This window comes from Strix aluco, chromosome 1 (genome assembly GCF_031877795.1).
Source record: "Strix aluco isolate bStrAlu1 chromosome 1, bStrAlu1.hap1, whole genome shotgun sequence".
Taxonomy (NCBI): Eukaryota; Metazoa; Chordata; class Aves; order Strigiformes; family Strigidae; genus Strix; species Strix aluco.
In genome coordinates this window covers 161,485,276-161,505,621 of record NC_133931.1, presented here as the reverse complement: position 1 = coordinate 161,505,621, position 20,346 = coordinate 161,485,276, and the positions used below count along the sequence as shown (strand labels likewise).

The following is a 20,346-nucleotide window of genomic DNA, read 5'->3' as shown; positions in this document are numbered from 1 at the left end:
AGCGTAGCTCTGCAAGCTAGGGGAGAGTTAGGCTAGTTTCTGAGGGGAGTGATTCTGGCCTTGAGAGTAAAAGGGTTGCTCAGCTATAAGCTTGAAAGTAACAGAAAGCAAGCAAGGCTTCAGGGGATATTTTCAAAACTGGCCTTAGTCTCCTTACAGTACAAGGTCATGAAGGATGAGCAGAGTCAAGGGTGGATGAAATGAAAAGGATGGGGTGGAAGAAATTAAGTAGGAGGCCTCTGCAGGAGTGATAACACTGTTTTTCCACAGACTTAAATGCAAGGGTTTTTTCATGGGCTTTGAGCTGAGAGCTTGCATGACATTCAACTGACAGTACAGTGGTTTCCCTGGAAAGTATGGCTATGTAAGACTAATACACAATGACAGACAGAAACATACAGACATACTCACAAAGACAGATGAGACAGGTTTGTATTTACATTAGAATACTACAAAGTTGGGTAAGAATCTCAGCCTGAATTGCCCTGATGCATCTGAAGGTAATATTTGGCACACTAATTACTTGTTATGCTCTCCCCAAAGAGTCTGTTGTGGAAGATAAGAGGTGGCTCCAAAGAGAATAGAAAAAAAATCACAATCTGTTATAGATACTGTGATATGAAAGCAAAAGAGCACTAAAAGACAGATTTTGATGCTGGTTATCATGTTGTCTAGTGCTTTATTTCGTATGTACTAGACACTAACCTTGCTAGATCTAGTGATGGGGAAAAACCAGTTCTCACTGTGAGTTACAACTGTCAGAATCCAAGAGTCCTAAGTGAGAGTGAGATTTTCCCCCTTCTGAAATTTGCTAAGTGCTGACAGCAAAATAACGAAGAAATCGCAGTCACATTTTATGCTCACAGATGGATCCCAGTGGGAAATTCTTGCATGCCAAGAGTATCTGACCACCTAAATGCCGTCTAAGCATTGCTTTGCTGGATACATGTGCAAGTGTACATCACAGTGGGAGCTCTGCTAATATTTGGGAAGCTGGATTTTAAAGGTTGGGTAAGGGAAACAAGAAATAGTGGTTCTTTGAGAAGCTGTGTGGTGGATGGGTTATGGCCCTTTTGTCCTGCTTCCACAATGACTTTATTATGGACCAGTCACTACTTCTTTCATTTTTTCTTTCTTGTCTTTTCTCAACATGTATTTAGCTTTTAAGCCTTTCAGGCCAAATCCTCTTTCTTGGTACCTTTTTTATTAGAATTTACTACTGAGGAGTTCTAGCCTTCTTGCATATTGGAGCCCGGAGCGCTACTGTATCAGCAAAGATACGATGTCAAACCAAGCGTTACACATTTTTACTGGTGGAGACTGGATGCCAATTTGAGAATATCAGTTATAAGACAGAGAGAGGTGTGAGTTGCTTGTGACCCTAAGTCCTGTCTCATGCTTTTACCTGGTAGAAAGTGTTCTTCCAGGCCTGTCTCTGAGCTCTGTATGTGGATACAGCCTGTCTGTGAGCCCTGGCAATTGCTCTGGTCAGGTAAAAGGAGTGGGCTAGATTGGTTGAAACGTCTCCTTGCTAGTCTGAAACATGATTGTGAATCCTAGCTCACAACTGTGGTTAATGCCTCTATGAACAAGAAAGAAAAAATAGGGACACACTGTTATTGATTGCCTGCCTCCAATTCTAGATAATTAGTTGTATTAGAGAAGTTAAAGAAATCACCAGCATGTCTAGGTGTTTGTGGGAAGTCTTGCAGGAGATTTAGAACATCTGGACTTAAGGTTGTGCTTAAAGCTAGACAACATTTAGTCTTTGGTTTTGACAGATGTATCTTAATGCCACACAGTCTTGAAGAATAGAGCGTGGCAGCTGGGCCAGAGTCTTACCCTCTGGACGATGCAGCGTTGCTTGTATAATGGTGATGCAGTCATTACATTTGGGAATTTAACCTGAACCAGCTAAGAATTCCTAAGCCATTACATCCAACCTTACTTGTTCTTGCTGTTTCTCAACAAAGCTACAGATTAGATGACTCATTCAGTGTTTCCATAATTCATAGTGTTACAACAGGTCCCTCAAGTAAAGTGACCTAAATACTATATATGCTGTGTGCTGTCTGTGGAGCTAATAAATAGATAATAATATAAATAATATGTAAATAATACAAAGAATGAATATGTATTCATGCAGCTCACTATCTGTGCTAGACATCATTGTTATAACAGTAGAAGACTGAAGAGGACAGCAAAACATTCTTCCTTTTAAATCCACTAGATTGAATGTGAAAATAATTGCAAGATAAATATTGTTTTCTGTCATATGTGAGAAGGAGTATGTGTTTGCTGGGTAGAATCTAGATTGATTCCTTAAATCCCTTCTCAATCTTAAGCCTTAGTAACCCAAGACAACTAAATTAACCATTAAAATGCAATGAAATGCTGTAGCTCTTGGTTTTAAAAAAAGTTATTTACAGTACAAACACTTCTCAGGTTTGGATGGCTGATACAAAACTCTGAATCCCACACTGACTATATTTGTCATCTGTGCAGGGTGTTGTACAGGTCTTGCTTAGGTAGTGTATTGGGAGTATTCGTTTTGTGATAATTTTTTTGGCTTTTGGCATTTCTGAGTAAACACTTTTTTAGCACTTGGGGTAGGGTAACACTTGTTGCCTAAGAGACAAGTAGATATCCCTTCCAGTTGGAAAAACAGTTTGCCTATTCCAATAATATGATTGCCTCTCCATCCTGTGGTTTCCCATACCGTTGCTTGGATAATCTACAGCACGTAGAAAGCTGGTGTGGCTGTCACCCTCTCTGCAACTCCTAGAGGAGGGGAGGAGAAGGATAAAAAGAGGGGCCAGAGTGGCACATTGTACATGGCTTACAGAAGGTGCTCTCCAAATCAGTTGCGGGTACAGTTTGGAGTAACCGAAAGGTCAGTCTAGCTTCAGCTGGGGTTAAGGCTAGGGCTGGGGCTGAGGGGGGTTCCCTCATTATCCTTTTTGTTTCCACTGCAAACGGACAAGAGGCCAGGAGGCCACAACCAGAAATATGGCTGTTAGATTTTTCACTTACGTTTTCCAAGTACAGCTTAAATTTGACATTTATGTGATCCATACATTGCTACACCACTATTTATCTTTGTTCCATAGGTGACAGAGAGAGAGTTGAAATCTGGAGGGGCAAATACAGCAGTGACAGAAAAGAACAAAAAAGAGTACATCGAGAGAATGGTTAAGTGGCGAGTGGAACGAGGAGTGGTTCAGCAAACAGAGGCCCTGGTCCGTGGCTTCTACGAAGTAAGTAACAAAATTATGTTCCCAGTCTTCCATTCCTCATCCGAATGAGATGTCCCCATGGTTAAACTATGCTTCACTGGTACCCTAGGAAACAGCTAAACAGACACCGCAGGTGGCAAGGAATTGGAGTGCTTGGATCTGTAGAGACAGGGACCTTGGATATGCCATGTTTAGCATTAACGGAGAAAGGAAAGAAATGTGTGTTATTGATATGAAATGTGTGTTCTCAATATGATGAAGCATAATGAACCAGAGTTAAGAAAGATACTGCTTTCCATTCACGTAGTAAGGGAAGTAGGCATTTGCACATTTTGTTTCACCCTGCTGTGATAAAAAAGAAGATTGTGAACAATCGTATGCTTCAGTAAGGAGCTGGTGTGACACACTCTATCTTTAGGGACCCATTCCAATAAAGTTGGTCCTAGGATGCAATCAGCTATATTCTTGCTGGTATTCATGGATGCTGCTCTGTTGTTAACCCTGGATTTTGCCAGTTTATCTTTGCTGAAGACCTGGATCTGAGAACATCCTTCTGGAAGAGCTGCTACAAGAACTGCAAAAGACTGGATGAAAATCTGTGACTTTGCTGACTAAACCCTATAGACATCTATTCTTGCCCCTTACTACTCATATTCAAACATGTATCTTGCCCTGACAGCTGTGTAATATAAGTAGAAGTTGAGGGCTGTCTCACAGAGGGGAATAAACTGAAAGAATGGCAACCCTGGAAAATGAAACAGCAGATAATGGACACGCAGAATAATACTGATAACTGATGGTTCCAAGCAGTCGTGCACTGACATTCACTGGGGGCAGAAGCCAGTGAGGGTGGCTTTGTAGCTGAACAGACTTGGTCAGCCCTTTGCTGTAGAAAGGGGTTGGCTGACTCCATATAGTTAACTAAAGTGTGCATATGGTTCCCTAGCTTTTTCTCCCTGTGAGTGCTGCAGGCTGTTAAAGCTTTTGGTTTCACGTAATGAAAGTGAACCATCTTCAGTGGATGAAGACCTGAGGGCACTGCTACACAATTGTAATCAAATTCCAATGAGAAACAAATATAACTTAAATTTTCTATATTACAAATCCAGTCTTTGTTTGACTATCAAAATCACTTGTCAGAATTAATGTAACAATGAAGAATGTTCTGCACAGATTATGTCCTGCCACTTGCATTGTTTCATTGTGGTCAAATCTCATGTGTCATTGGTTGCAGCTCAAAACATCACCTGAAGAAGAGCACAGATTTATCAGCAGAGGAGTGGAAGTCACCTGCCAGCATGCAGACTTTGTCAGAATAAAGAGCTGGCCATCAGAGCCATAGGCTTACGAGACATTGCATCTGCTTTATTTCCAGTCTGAAACTGTGCTTACAAGTGTTTTTTGTTCCAGGTTGTAGACTCCAGGCTTGTCTCTGTTTTTGATGCCAGAGAACTGGAGCTGGTTATAGCTGGCACTGCAGAAATAGATCTTAATGACTGGCGTAACAACACAGAATATCGTGGAGGTAAACTGCCTGCTGATAATAACTGATAATAACACTAATAACTTGACTGGTTTTGGTCTAAAGCATGAAAGACTTGGTCCATCTTTTCCTTCTGTCTTTCTGGAGGGAAATGCCCTATTTTTTTCAGGAAGTTTTTACGAAGAATAACTCGTGAAATAAAATAAGTAAGATCTCAGGTTTGGATCAACAGATGTAATAATACTGAAATTGCTTCTGCTACTTCTATCCAGATTTTACCCACTCAATTCCTACCGACTTAACAGGAGTTTTGACTGTTAAAGTCTGAAAAGGATTTGCAGTATTAGGTCTAAAAGTTTGTTCCCAATTACACTTCAACAACATACAGATCTTGCTTAACTGTCCCCTCAGCCTAAACTATGTCAAGCTGGATTTTTTCCCTTCTCCTCTACTGCTTGGCCTGGTTTTGCTTTAAACTCTGAGCATGATTTATCCAGGCTGTCTTGGGTAATGGATAAATGCGAAATCCACCAGTTCTGCACTACAAAAGGAAAGTCCCTGAGGTTCACATATCCTCCTCTAAAAAACAAGGTGTCGGTCTTTGCTGCTCACTGCCCAGCCTTTGTGTTACCTTGAAATACGCAGCTTACCACAAGCACAGCTGGTCCCTGAAGTTATTCTCCTCCTACTTTTTTCTGTTTAGCTATTGAAACAGATTCAGCCTGGGTTTACACTGGCTTTCACTAGCACAAAACAAGGCACAGAGTCCCTCAGGTGGGAAGTTTGCCAGGCAAGGGCTTGCGGCAGCAAACTCCTCTCCATATGTTGAACACTATTGCAATCCAAAAGAGAATTTGTTTAGGAACCAGAAATTGTTAAGCCGTTAGGACTCTCACTGTGTGGCATATCGCACTTGGTCTTTTATATCTCATGCAGGTAACTCCAGTTCTTGCCAAGTGATTTGTGAGAGGCCAATGTACCTCAAATATATATTTGAGTTTCAGGGTTTCAAATGAGTTAGTAATATTATAGTAGCCACAGCCAGGACAAGATTGGGGCTGGGACCTACTGCTCATCAAGAACAAGACACATTGTTAGGTCAGGATCTTTTCAGTTGGAGATCTACTGCCCTGTGCTAGTGGGAACAAATTTTAATACTACACTTCCCACTTAGAGGGGGTGCTTTTATTTTCTCTCTCTTGCTTCTTGGTTTAGGTTACCATGATGGACACATAGTAATACGGTGGTTCTGGGCAGCAGTGGAGAGATTTAACAATGAGCAGAGACTCCGGTTGTTGCAGTTCGTCACTGGAACATCAAGCGTGCCGTACGAGGGCTTTGCAGCTCTCCGGGGGAGCAATGGGTTACGGCGCTTCTGTATAGAGAAATGGGGGAAAATAACCTCCCTTCCAAGGTATGTCCCAACTAGGATACAAAGACAGAAGTGCGGTGAGAAAGGTGAGCCTGGTACTTTGTTGAATGTCTCTGCCAGTGAAAGATAATGAATACAGTAAGGACATCTTAAAACAGCAAAGAAATGATTAAGTTTGTTCTGTAGTTATATTCAGAGAAAAGTGGGGGTTTTCGCTGCCTTTTTGATTTGCAGGCTCAATGTAAACTACTTTGAATCCTGGGAAATGGTTAAGGTAAAGATTTCCATAGGTCTAAACCTAGTTCTCTTATTTTGATTCTGGAACAGATCCAGACCAGCAGGAGCCTGTCAGCTGATTCTGTTCCCTTTACTTCCAAAATACTAGTGCAAATACTTGTGAGTTTACAGAGCCATAAAAGCCAGAATCTGTCTCTGAGTTTTGGCTAGAGACCTGAGCGTAATCCTTTCATTTGCTCTGATGGTTCCACTTTTTCATCACGAAGAAGCTTAGTGAAGGGACTTCAGACCATGTGGTGATAATACCCAATTTGTTACATCCAGTTCAGTCAGCCAAGTAGGAGCAAGAGCAAATGAACTGTAATCTCATACAGAGTCAATAGACTTCACAGTGCTTCCCAAAGGAGAGGTCATCTTCCTTTTCAGAACAAAGGGACTGGGGCACAGAGGGGTGGTCTGATTTGGCTAAGGCCACCCAAGGCACAGCCAGGGATATGTTCAGGTTTGAGTTCTGCTCCAGCGCTTTACCCATGACCAGCACTCATCCTTTCTCACTGAAGTGAGTTACCTTTTCTTGAATGTCCTTACAGTTGCCTGAGGCTCTGCCCCCCTGAATTACAGAGCATTTTTCATGGGGCCACATCTCAGCACCTCTGAGGTACTTTTGCTACGTGACCCTTTTACATAACATTTGCCCTCCGAAGGATGCTTTCTTCCTGCTCTTATCATTTGCTTTCAGCTGCAGTCCAAAGGAGGCTACTTTCTTGGCACAGAGCAAAAATTTCTTCTTGCAGACCTTGCAAATATATTCAATCAATTAATAATGAATGGGATCTGGTCCAGTTTTCTAGTTACTTGCCGTCCATGTTGTTTACCCAGAAGCATACTATAAGACATGGACTTGAGCAGACCTCCAGAGTCCTCTGGAGAGGGAAAGTCCAAATATGGTCACTCTCTTAGTCGAAGCCTGCTCAAGCCCATGTTTATGCAGTGGGGAGGTGCAGAAGCTGGACCAGAGTACTGTATCAGCAGACATTCAGAGCTGACATCTTGTGTGGACTCCCTCTAAAGTCAGGAAAAAAGAAGTACGGGTATTTGAGGCACAGTTCATCACACCTAAACACAGACTTTTAAAATAGCTCAGTTGAATCACACCTGGTACATTCTGATTGATGTCCATCGACCATAAAGACTCTGCAGAGACTATATGGAGAACTAGAGCCTACATGAAAGCTAGATGTAGGCACTGAGATTTAAAGACAGATGAAAACATGTAAGGTCAATGAGATGACTCATGCCCACTGAGCTTCAGCCAACAATATGGATGGAAAGAAAGCCTGAGAGCTACAGTTTGCTATGCATAGGCCAGATCCTCCTTTTGCAGCATATAGTAGTCTGGTTCTATTTAAGGGCTTCCGAGCTGGCCAAGGGCATGCCTGCCTGTAGACAGGCAGCAACTGGAAGTCACAGATTTGTGCAGCATTTCTGCAGAGCTCTCTTTGCACTCCTTCTGGGATGGAGAGGGGTGAGAGGGGAGGGTGGACCTTGGTGGGTGCACAGAAAATGCCCTGGGCTGACCCATCAAGTTCTGAAAAGGTAATTGGCCTCTTTCTGCTCTGCTTAACTTTCTTTGTGAACCTAGGCATTACTTATGACCTAGATTCAGTTAGCCCCAAGATATTCACATTAACGACTTTATGTTTGTCTGCTGATCACTGAACTTGTTGCTCGCCCTGAAAGAGGCCTCTTTTCCAGGTGAAAGTTGTTAGCACCTTTTAGAAGTCTTAGAGCTCTGCATTCATTTTAGCCAGGGGAAAGAGAAACAACACTTGCTCATGGGGAATAAACACAGCTTGATCACTGTGAATTATTACCTGCATTTTTATAAAATTATGGGGTGCTGCCAAGTGTACACAGTGTTAAGAAATACATAAAACACACAGGCTAAAGCTGGAGGCTCCCTAAATCCTTAGTTAAGCAACTAAATAAATGTTTTTTTAAACTTCTTTTAAATGCCTGATTATGGATTGCTCATGTTTATTTAGATTTACTTACCTATTTACTTAGACTTAGAGGCTAAAAAAAGTCTTATGTCATATCCTGTAGGCCTTTTGCCCCCTGTGATACAATATGAGTGTAACGAACTTTAGCTGTTTAAAATAAACCACAAGAAATTCCCTTCTCCCTCTAACAATTCCTGCAATTTCACAGTGTTACCCTTGCTCCACATTTTCAAAGTCCTAGGAGAAAAACGCAGCTTTCTTGTATCTTAGCAATCATCAGATTTAGTCGTTTATGTGCTTAGGTATGGATTGCACCTCCTAATTACTGGCCTTAGTTCTTAGGCCCTGACCCAATATATGCAATGCTGTGAGAGGTGTTATGGAAGTTTGCATAATGCTGATGCATTTGGCTTTCCTGACATCCAGGTAGATGGTGGGTCACTGGGGAGAGGTTAGTCTGGCCTTTGGGTTTTCAGCTGCTTTACAAGTGTCAAGATAACTTTTAGCTGTATTAGGAGAGTCCAAGACTCTTTCTGTATTCTCTCACTCCTGCTCCAGATGGCCAAAGTAGTTAGGTGACTCTCCCTTACATCTTGTCCTTACACTTTGGCAACTGCCATTTGCTTATAATGAGCAGAGATGTGATAAGACTTAAACGAGCCATGCTTTTGCACTTGCAACTGCAACGTGGCACTCCCAGAAAAGAGGTATGGTGTAAATTTCTAAAATGCAACACTTCTCGAAGAATAACCACTAATACGTAATGCCTAGAGTGCTTCTTGAAAGCACTGAGGATAAGCAAGACTTTTTCAGGAAGGTTGAGAATCTGGTAACTTCATTCTGAATTGGTGGACTTGTTTGTTCATCAGTACCAGTTCCCCTACATAAACAGGATATTCATGGTGGTGTAGTATGTTCATCTAAGACAAGTAAGAGTTAGATTACACCAGTGGTTTATTTCTGGAGTGTGCATGTGTACCAGACGCATTATTCCTATCTATATTTACTTTGAGACACACACATTAGAAAGTCAAAGCTCAGAGATGATGTTCTAATCCCGGATCTCTAGACGATGACCCTAAAGCGGGTTCCAAAGAAACTGCCAGATTTACACATCTGTCAATGTAAATCTGCAGCATGGTTTCTTCCAAACTGATGTAGCTTGTGGTGTGAAATAACAGGTGCAACCACTTGTTCATCAAGGTTGAGTTTTACTCTCCTTATCTAATATGCAAAGCTTTCTCCCAAAAGGGAGTTGCATATTTTACTTCTCATAACTGGTTGCCTGAGTAGGGATGGATGAGAATTCTTCGAGCTATAGCCTCTTCTGAAGCAGGAAGCCTCTCTTCATCACGTTTCCTGGGCCATGCAGATATTTAATATGGAACCAGTTTAGCAGTAGTTCTGCAAGAACTTGTTCTTTGTTCCCCACCAAACGTTAATGAACAGACACTGGCTTTCTAGCTGGAATAACATAGCTTCATCTGATATTGTGGGAGCAAAACTCCTGGCCCAAAACAAACCTGTGCAAAGAGCTATCAGTGTTTTCTACCATAGCTATCAGAGGCAACAGTTACCTCTTCTTAAATCCTCAGCTGGCAAAAGTGTTCAGTGCCTACAAATGCCACTGCCCCATCTTCTGATCACGCTCCTCACCTGGCCAAAAATCCTGTCAGCTCCAGGGTTATTTCTGCTTGAGTATCAATTAAGTAAGGACCTCAGCATGTATCCCAGTGATTCAAATAATCACATCTGAAGCAAGGAGGTCACTTTCCCCAGCAGTGCTGAGCTGCAGCTACCCTTTCATCAAAAGAGATTTTCCTTCATCAGAGTAATATTAGTGATTACCACCATACTGTCTGTGGGTTATGCATGATAAAGATTACCAGTGCTAGTAAATATCTGATCTTTTCTAGGAGAATTCTGTCCCTCCCTATTAGATGATCAAGTATTTAATCACTCCAGAATCCCCTATAGCAATTTAAAAAAGATTGAGTGTGACTACAAAGAACTTTGTTCTCATAATTTCCTTCTTTCCCAGTGGACTGAGTGTGTGTGCTTTGCCATCTTTTATCATTCCTTATCTCTCATCCCTCTTCTCTTTCCTCTTTTTTCACATAGAACAGAAATACCATCCACAAATCTACATTTGTCTGTTAAGCAGTGGTTCCCAGAGAGCATATAAGTGTTCCCTCTTGCAGACAAAAGGAACAAAAGTTGATACCTGTGGGTCCTGAGTTTGATCGAAGAGGATTTTGTGGGTTCATCTAAAGAAAGCAAGGTGAAAAGGGGAAATGCCCAGTTTCTGTCTGGCAGGCATGGTTACATTAGAATGCAAGTCTTATTTTAGTTGATAGGTTCAAGCTATAAATAAGATGGGAGGGGGTTCTGTGCACACTGAGTGCCTTTGGACTCTCATCATTATGGGGATTAAAGGAAGTGACAAAGAAAAAAAGAATGCAAAAATCTTAAAAGCTTATACTCATCATTTGCAGAGAGAATTCTTAAAAGAAAAGAAACAGCACAGCTCTGAACAGTGAACAAGATTAAAGGTTCAGACCCACCAAAACTACTTTGAGCAGTAGAGACAGACTGCCAGGAAAAATGAAATTTTAAGTGGTCCATTTACTGCTTTACTTACTGGAGGAGGAGGGCACATGAGGGTCAGAGTTGGTTTACATGACTTTATCTTGTGTTTTCTTCTAGAGAAGCCAGAATCCTTTCCATAAAAGCTCTTACCAATCTAATTCTTATTCCAGACCTCTCACTCCCTGAACCACCCTCTCAAATGTCAGCAGGCTTATGTGGTAGGAGGCTTAAAAGGGAAGAAAGATTTTTCTCATTGCTATGACTGTTTCTTGCACTGCTGATGTAATGTTTTTACCCCAGTATGTGCAGCAAGCATCCCCTGGATTATGCTTACTGTAGTCACTCTCACTGGGATCAGTAGTAGGAGGTCAACACCATTCAGGAGGAATTTACCCCTTTGGAGGACAGGCACAGAGTTAGACAACAGTGGATAGTATGGAAAATAACCTTGCTCTTAATTGCCCTGTGTACTGCAGTATCACACAGCATATGGATACAATAGACTGGAGACTGAGCAATTTGTCTCTAGTCTGGTTTGGAAAATAAAGGTTTTAGCTTCCAGTTGCAAGAGGCAAGGGTGCTATGCACAGCAATACTGAGGAGAGGGGGAACACTGCATGAGAAGGGGTCCCAGTCAACCCTCTCTCTTATTTCAGGTGAGGCAGAATATGTTGTTCAGTCGCATGAGTAGACACCATGTCTGGCTGTTGCAGCAAAGAACCAATTAGGCCCATTGCTGAATGTGTACCAGACGATTTTGCACATAACTATCTTCTTGTAAGATCAAGTGGGCTTCACTGCATCAGAGTTGCAGTAGTTCCACATCAGTTTCACAGACTGGAATTTGAACTCAGGTTTTGCCCTTAGCAATATATTGTGTTTTGCCCCTTCAGTAGGTAGAAGTGTAATCCTAACCTGCACAGTACTCCTGAAAATTAGTTTTCATTTCTGATTTGATGACTTCTGTGGAGTGAAAGGATTTTTTTCTATAAAGTTGCTGAACTGGAGAACACAAAAATATTGCTTGGCAAAATGCTTCAGTGTTTCTAGACACGTTAACTTTTTCTTCCTTTCTTTGTAATAGTTCCTCCCCACAATAAATTCCTTGAGACCTTCTGTAGAAGAGCCAACTTCTGTAAACCTCATAACAGGAAAAGGAATTGACCTTTTTTCTGAGTTTGACTAGGTCAAGGATGACTACAAGTCAACAGCATTGCAAGTTTGTTTCATAACCAGTATGAAATGAGATGGATAATGATCAGTCAGGGTGCATGTCTGCAAGAAAGAAAACACCAGAGTCAGTGGCTGGGGATATGTCTGCACCACACAATAGGATGCATGACAGCGATGTCTGAGATGCTCTGGTCTCATACAGTTAAATGTGCCATGGTTAAGTACCATTACTTTAAGTTCAGAAAAGATACATTAGCAGAATCCACACCATAGCCATCATGACTATGCTGCTTCTAGTTCTGGAGCCAGGCAGCTGAGCTCCTCGAGACCGGCTGTCTCTGAATGGTTCTGTCTTGCCTGTGATAAACATGTTCTGAATGGACTAGAAGAATCCTTCAGTTAATTAACTCCCAGTGGTTGATAAGTATTGGCAATGGATTGTAGAAACAACTTACGCTGCCAAAGATTGCTGAGATAAACAATAAACAGTGCAGGGCTACTCATGGATAATACAGATGAGCTGCCGTGTTTAATTTCAAGAGATGTATTTAATAATGGCTTTATTAATGTTCCTTTTTCACTAACTCACATGTTCCCAGCTCATTTCCGCAAACTGTGTTTATTGTACACTCTCTGAGAGTAACCAGCTAACAAATCTTCATTCAGAATGGCAAAAAGGATGGTAAAAGCTCTCTTAATTGAAATTCTGTGATGCAGTGAAGATTACGTGCCTCTGGCTATTTCAGTTGCCTGATTGCTTTTAATGATTCACCTTTGGTGCTTGATAAAACTCTCCCTCTGAATCTGCAAGTCTCAGGCCAGCCCATCTATCACTATCATTTTTCTCACTTTGTGGGTGGCCTAAGAGATGACTAGCACAGTTTCAAATAGTTTCTCCAAGATAGCTCTTCTGCTTCAGTTTTGAAGAAGAAACATTGGATTAAAGTATGAGATAGAAAAGCTAAAATTAAAACAACTTCGAGTCTTCTAAAGCCAGAAGCTTAGACATTGTTAGCCATTGAGGCTACATTTCCTTCTGTAGGGTTTTGTCAATTCACATTTATCAGAGGGAGCAAGAGGAAACAAATACTTCTAGCATCATGTAAAACTCCAAGCTCACTGAAAAAAATGAAACAACTGTAATGAAAATGTGCGCCCCTGTTTGTTGAATGAGCCGTACAGTTTTTCAGTCAGGTGAAATGGATGAACTGTTGGGGCAGGGACTGTTTCTTTGCTCCACATCTGTATGGCACCTCACACAGTGAAGTGCAGTCTGCATCTGGGTCTGATTGCTGCTACAAGAAAAGCTGCAACAAGGTGGAGGCATGCATGGAACCCGTTCCATGGCTTCTTTTGAAGGTGCTGCCAACTGGGGGTAAATATAATGCTAGAACTAGGGGAAGAGAGGGTCATCAAATTGGCAGCTTGCTCTGCACAAAATATTTTGCTTTTGCCTTGGCTACTACAAATAAATAACATTTAAAGGCCAGACTTGTAGCAGATGGCCAACAGCTGACTTACAGGAACATTTTCAGCAAGTTCCTTCTTCAGTTGCAGATCCCTGAATGATCAGGGAGTCAGCGAGTCAGCCCTGCCTCACTATAAACACGTGCTGAGCCCATTCTGTCAGTGTAGTTCATCACATTATGCATGTCCACTGGTGCAAAACTTACTAGCTGCTCATGTTGGATGTATGGGTGAGTTGCATTTTTTTGGAAAAACTCAAAGCAACCCCAATTACAGTAGTGGAGTTTTCTATCAGGGCCTAGACTCCCAACTCCTCAGTGGCCTCCAGCATTCTTTTCCATGAAGATCCCTGTCAGATCCCTGCAACACCTAATGCAGGGATAGCAGAGAATGATGTTGATACTTAGCTTGAGTCTTCTATTTGAAGTATTCATGTGTATGTGCATGTACATTTCAGTACCTCAGAGTTTGGTGGTATTTAAGTGTTTTATAGTTAGAATTTCTTTTTAGCTCTCTTGAGTGAACTTGAATGTCTTGAGTCTCAGTGGGAACTTGTTTTCTCAATTCTTATATTCTCAAGTTATTTAGGTTAAACTTAACACGTAGCATATTTTCCTTTTGCAGGGCACACACATGTTTCAACCGTTTGGATCTTCCACCTTACCCCTCATATTCTATGCTGTATGAAAAGCTGCTGACAGCTGTTGAAGAAACTAGCACCTTTGGACTTGAATGAGGGGGTTCAGGCACTTCTGGTGTTTTTCTGGCTGATGATGTCACCTTTCCTGTCCACCATCATTTGATCTTGGTTTCCCATGTTTTTATTTTTGAAAACAAAACAAACAAACAAAAAAATCAAGATTAACAAAAGCTGTGCATGAAGAACTGCTGCCCTCTAAGATCTAACCTTCATGCTTTCATCCTCTGTTTCCAATGGACTGCTAGTCTGTATGCAATAGAAAAACAACTGTCTCAAGGTTTCTGTATATCTCTACATACCTCCATTAATAACAATGAAAATACAAATGCAAGTTACACTACACTTGACCAAATGTTAATAAATGTTTACTTCCACCTACGTTGATTAAAAAATAAAAAAACCTCATCGAGCATTCCAAGCTTTTATATGCCCACATCTTCTAAATCAGTTCACAGCCCATCTTACTTCTTAACCGTTGAATCCAGTACTAGGAGCTGGTCAAATATATCTTCATCCATCCTTGTTTTCCCTGTATGTATTGTCCATCTGAGAGACACCTATGAGCAAAACTGAAATTTTTATATACGAACTCATGATCCACATCAGTTGCATCAGCTGGAACTGGCCCAGACACATGGTGCAGATAAGACCTTCAAAAACTAAAAAAACAACCTGTAACGCAATGCAAAGCATAACAGCGATTGTTATGATTGTTACTTGCCAGTACTGGAGAGAACTTACACTTCAGAGATATTGGGAGGGGCATCTCCATTGTAATGTTTACCACACAAGAAGCACAAGGTTGTGCACGCTCAAGAAGGATGTTTTATTATGTAGCATAAAGGACAAGGCTCCCTTACCTTAGTGTTGTATATGACAAGGAAAAGGGGAAATAAGAAGAATGTTCTACTCTTATGAATACCCTTGGGTTCTGTTTACCAGATCTTTGTTTTCTGATGTTTAAAATGCTCCTTTCCAAAGGAGAAGTCTAGACAATCCCATCCCCTGTGTCAGAAGCCATTTATTTTCCGTCAGGCTGGGCTAATCTATGGTTGCTGGGGGCTGTTTTTGGTCCTGTCGTTTTTCTTTTCTTCTTCACTGGAAATCTCTATAACCTCAAGAGTGGTTGTAGACAGACGGTTTTAGTCTAGGGTCTATTAAATGAGAAGCTGCAGTGAATGAGGGTGCTTGTCAGGGATGAAGGGGACTGTAACTCTCTTTGGGTTAAGACTTTGTTGCACTTCCTCTTGGAGTAAACCCAAAGGCCCTCCAGTCATGTTAGGTACCACTAAACTAAAGACCTAGCTCTTGTTAATGCAGACATAACCCTCTTCAGTTTGGGGTACTTTGCATTCCACCTCTGAAGCCAGGGAATGAAAGGAAAACAGCAGTACGCTTGTCTTCAGATGGATTTTGCTGAGGCTGTTACAGACAACCTCACTGCTCTGATTGTGTTCTATTTATTAATCTTTGCTGCCCTTGTTTTCCGAGACTAATCTCAGATTGAAAGTGTTTGTCTTAACTGGGAAAAGGAAATACAAAGTATCTTCTGACACCAGATATGTTAAAGGATGCATGAAATATGAAGTGAGAGACTTGTGAATGGTGAGTGAAGGTAAGTGAGAAGGTAACATCATAATGTCTAGCAGCTCACGTGAAATACCACACCCCCTTGGGGGCTTGTTACTGGTAGTTTTGTGTTAGCTATGCTTCAGAAAACTGTAAAATCAGGAGATCAGTTCGATGTCTGACACATCTAATTCCTGTAAGTTTTCTCTCCAGAGAAAAGAATTGGACCCTGCTTTCCCACATATTTTTATGGTGGCTATACAGAAACTCATCGCACTTGAAAAACTGCATTCTGAGAGTTTTAGATCATTCTCCTGCTTTGATTCTTAGGTCAATAGGTATTTGAAAGGTGATGGACCCAAGAACATGTTTCTAAGCAGAAATAGTAGCTTTTGTTAATGGTACATAAAATATTTGGGATATTGAAATTGCCCCATTCGTTCAATTTCTGTGACATTTCAGCCACTTTTATACTAATTTACTGTATGGCTTTTACTGAGAATCTGTTTTATAGTACATTATTATTCTTATTGAGTACTTGTATTACAGTTGCATACAGAGGCTTGCAGCTACAGGCCAGCTTCATTGTACCAGACACCGAAAATGATGCTTATTATTTCCACAAACAAGCTCTCGGGCATCTATTCCACATGAGCCACTGCGCAGTAGAGATAATGGAAATCTTAACTTTTTTCTGAGGGCGTCTGTCACGTGCACATGAATTACATCAGAGTAAGTCACACCAGGAGAGACTGAACAATGAAAGCTTCCAATGTATCCAATTTCTGCCTCTTCACCACTGGGCCCCAAAATCCAGTGATTCCTTATGGTTCTTGCTTTATTCCTGGTGATGTTACAGAGTTACCTGCATTATGTCAAATGTTGGATGTCTTCTGACAATAGAAGAAAAGAAAGAGAAGTATCCAACTGGTTGGTCCACGTTTGGCCAAGGAAAATAGTGCATCAAGAGCTGTCTCATTAACATAGTAAAAAAGTTTAAAAAAAAAATCCAATCTTTACAATATTGTATAGTTACATTTTTTTAAGTATTTTAAAATTATATTTTATTAAGAAAAAGTGAAACTATTTTTTGTAGCATAATAGAAGATGTTTGTATTTCAGAGACAGCATCAAACCCCACTGATTGAAACAAGGAAGGCTTTCTCCTGAAATTCTTCTTCACAACATGTTCTGGCACCCGGCACACACTAAGCTAGATTAGGTGTTATGCATCTCCACATTTGGCACATGCCACCTTGAGCACCTCGTGTGTTCCTGCTCTGGGAAACATACAGCATAGCCAGCTACTTCCCATCAAAATCCTTGGTCCAAGCTGTCTTTCAAGCGCACAGCCTAGTATTTTTAAAAGGTTGCTTTGTTAGGTGACTGTGATGACATCAAAGTAACAAGGTCATGCAGATTTCCTTGCAAGGTTTTTTTGGATCTAAAGCCAGGAATAGAGGAAGACAGTTGATTATTTTCATAAAAACAAAGGGAAAGAAGATGCCATACTCTGCTTTTCTTGCATTCTGCCATTCCAGCCCTATCCTTCTCTCTTCACAAATGCCCTACCCCAATAGGTTTTCAAACACTGACACCATCTCTAGGATATCCGGATCGACGCTTCACAGTGCATTTCTCCATTCGTTGCGTCATAGCATGGGCAGAATCCAGTCTGGAGTGGAGGGGAAGCCATGCGTCTAAGTGGCACCGTAATGTTAAAGTGAGGCAGTGAATGGTGCTAACAGGAGAGAGGGAGGAACCCATCTCCCTTGACCTGTTATTTAACCTGCCCATTATGCAATTAATTGACTTTGTTGTTGTTACACATATGCAAGGCATATACCCTTCCTTGTTCACCTTTCGATTCAAATGCTGTTACTCATATAATCATCTGTGCTCTCCCCAGGTCTGCATTTTCATTTGTAAAACACTGATTGTTAATTACAGAATTTCTGGTTTCATTGTTTTCCCACAGGAAAGACTAGAAGATATTCCATAGGGGAGATTTAAAGTGAAATAATGTGTTCGGCTCTTTCACCTCAGTTCCCTTTAAACGTGGTGGTGGCTAGATTAAGATATGACATTAACATCAATAGATTTTAAAATGCAAGTGAAAAATTGAATAGGCAATCTGACAGTGCTTGTGAATTGCAGTTTTCAATAGGAGCAATGAATATTGGTGATTTGTACGTTTGGTTTCAGAGGGCCCATCTCTCTTGAAGTGATTGTTGTGATGGTGTTAATGGTAGGGGGAGGGAAAGGGGTATTTCTGTTTATGAAATCCTGTTGCCACACTAGCATTAAGCTGCAGATATGAGAATGAAAATAGATATTTTAAATCATCAGTAGGTCTTCCACCTTGAAGTAGTCTCACCGACTGTTCAACCACTGAAGCTATGCAGGATTTGATCCAGTACAACCAATCGTACCTTACTGTTAATTGCGTCAGGTCTAAACCTTACAAATGCTGTCACTTCAGTCTGCAGTACGTTACATGAGCGTTCAGTTTCAGTCATGTGGCTGTGCATATTCAGAACTTACTTTTATGTTCTAGGGAGATCCCTGGCTATCAGAAGGCAAGAAGTGAGTGGTCCAAACTACATCTACCATCTAACGGAGAAATCATGAGTTTTGTACAGGTCTGACACAGAGGATTTTTTCACCCAGTTTGTTCAAGTACCCGTGAACTTTTCAATGAACTGTAGCTAAGGTTTGAGTTTGTAGTCTAGTCTGAGAGATGGCCTGTGGGGAGGGGGAGTGTTTGTTGGGTTTGTGTTTTGTTGTTCTAGTTTCAATGTAACAAATAGTTGACATACCTCTACTTGAAAACAGTAGGATACTGAATTTGGACATGAAAATCAAATATATACACACACAGAGGACGAGTTAAACTCATCCTTCGCTATTAATCCTGTGACAGTCTATGGAATTCCAGAAGAACAAATTTGACTGGAGATTTGTTTAATTTCTGTTGAAATAATAATTATTTGCCCTGTCTCCAAAGTAATATTAATAGGGCTTCCCAGTCAAGATTAAACACTTTCAGTCAAATGCAGACCAACAGATCTTTCTACAACAAATGCGGTGCTTTTTTATTATTATTCTTGCTGTACCTCAGTGTTCGTTACTAAAAGAAAAATTACTGCAATATACTAAATCTGGGATAGGTTTTCCAGTTATCACAAGGTCCAAAAGATTGGATTGTTACTTTCTCTCTAGTGAGTCATGTAGTTCCTTTGTTCTGGTAGAAAAACAGATGCCTGTAGATAGTAGATACTAGGTAGAGTAAATATTGTACCATTAGCCAAATTCCCTGCAGCTTCCGATTTATCTAACAGAAATGTCTGTTACGGTTTTTGTTAAAGACTACGTAAAGTCAATGGCAGGAAAGGTCCTCATTATTGGACTGATTTTGCTTCTATTGACAGAAAAATGTCACATGATACTCAGGCTGTGCTTTCTATTCAACCATATCACTATAGAGGAATGTCAATAAAATCACTTTGTTATGGCATTGTGTGGACTGTCTATTACAAATAACTTCAAAGAGGATGTATTTTACTAGAGTGGGTGGAAGCTGGCACTAGCGAAAGTCCACTGATGTCAGGAATTGCTCTCCCACGATCTTATCCTTTCTGACCATTGCATTCAGACCCTTCCACTGCTTTTGTTCAGTTTCTCAGGGTACATGTCTAAACCTTGAGGTTCTCCACACAAGTGTGCATAACCAAAGCCCCCACGCTCTCCTAGACTACCCTAAGACCAGCCCTGCCTTGAAAGCATGTGAGCTAATTCCTCGCTATAAGAAAATGTCTGGACAAAAGAGGTGTATATACTACTTACGCATACCTCGCTTCTAGGTATAATTACTGCATTATAGGTATGAAATGCAAGTGCAAAGATGATTTCTTAATAGCATATGCTGGGTCTGCATTAAGTGTTGACAGCAAATAAATAGCAAGATGCTCTGGCATTCTCAGTACGTCACACCCATTTCTCTACTGCTCGTCACTGTAATATCTCAGGCGTGTTTCATTAGCACATTCCAGGATAGATTAACACGCCTCAGATACACAGTCAGCAGACACCTTGCTGACCATACCTGTTTTCTTACATAAACGGCACCTCATGAGGGATCATGGTACAATATGAAGGATGGGAAAACCTAAATACGAGGAGCTGGTTTTATCAGGAAAAATGTAAACCCATGGAAGACACTCCAATAGAAGTGGTAAGCATATCTTGCACAAGACAGATCAGGAGCAAATGTGAAACTCTGTGACTGTGACAACTCTGAAGAGGCCTTCTGCGGTCGGCACTGCGCTCCATCGTGTGTGGAGGAGCACAGGTCCAAGCCCGTGGCAGGGGCTGGCTCTCCTGCAGCAGGGACAGTGCTGGTGGCAAGACTAGCACCCACCCACACACGTGCACAAGAACTGCGGGTCTCGCAGCGCAGCCCTTCTTCAAACCTTGTTTGTGTGATGATTGTGCCTGCGTCTGAGGAGGAAGTGGGG

At 41.2% G+C, this 20,346-nt stretch overlaps 1 protein-coding gene across 5 annotated transcripts in view; it reads left to right on the top strand.

The window, feature by feature from the left end:
- Nucleotides 1–19,346, top strand: part of HECW1 (HECT, C2 and WW domain containing E3 ubiquitin protein ligase 1) — a 270,080-nt gene extending 250,734 nt beyond the window's left edge. For all 5 annotated transcript variants that reach the window (XM_074843134.1, XM_074843125.1, XM_074843101.1 and 2 more), the window contains 4 exons: nt 3,111–3,257; nt 4,647–4,761; nt 5,935–6,133; nt 14,185–19,346. In XM_074843134.1, the coding sequence (XP_074699235.1) occupies nt 3,111–3,257; nt 4,647–4,761; nt 5,935–6,133; nt 14,185–14,296 (573 nt within the window). In that variant the 3' untranslated portion in view covers nt 14,297–19,346. The remainder of the gene's footprint in view (nt 1–3,110; nt 3,258–4,646; nt 4,762–5,934; nt 6,134–14,184) is intronic.
- Nucleotides 19,347–20,346: the final 1,000 nt, after the last annotated feature.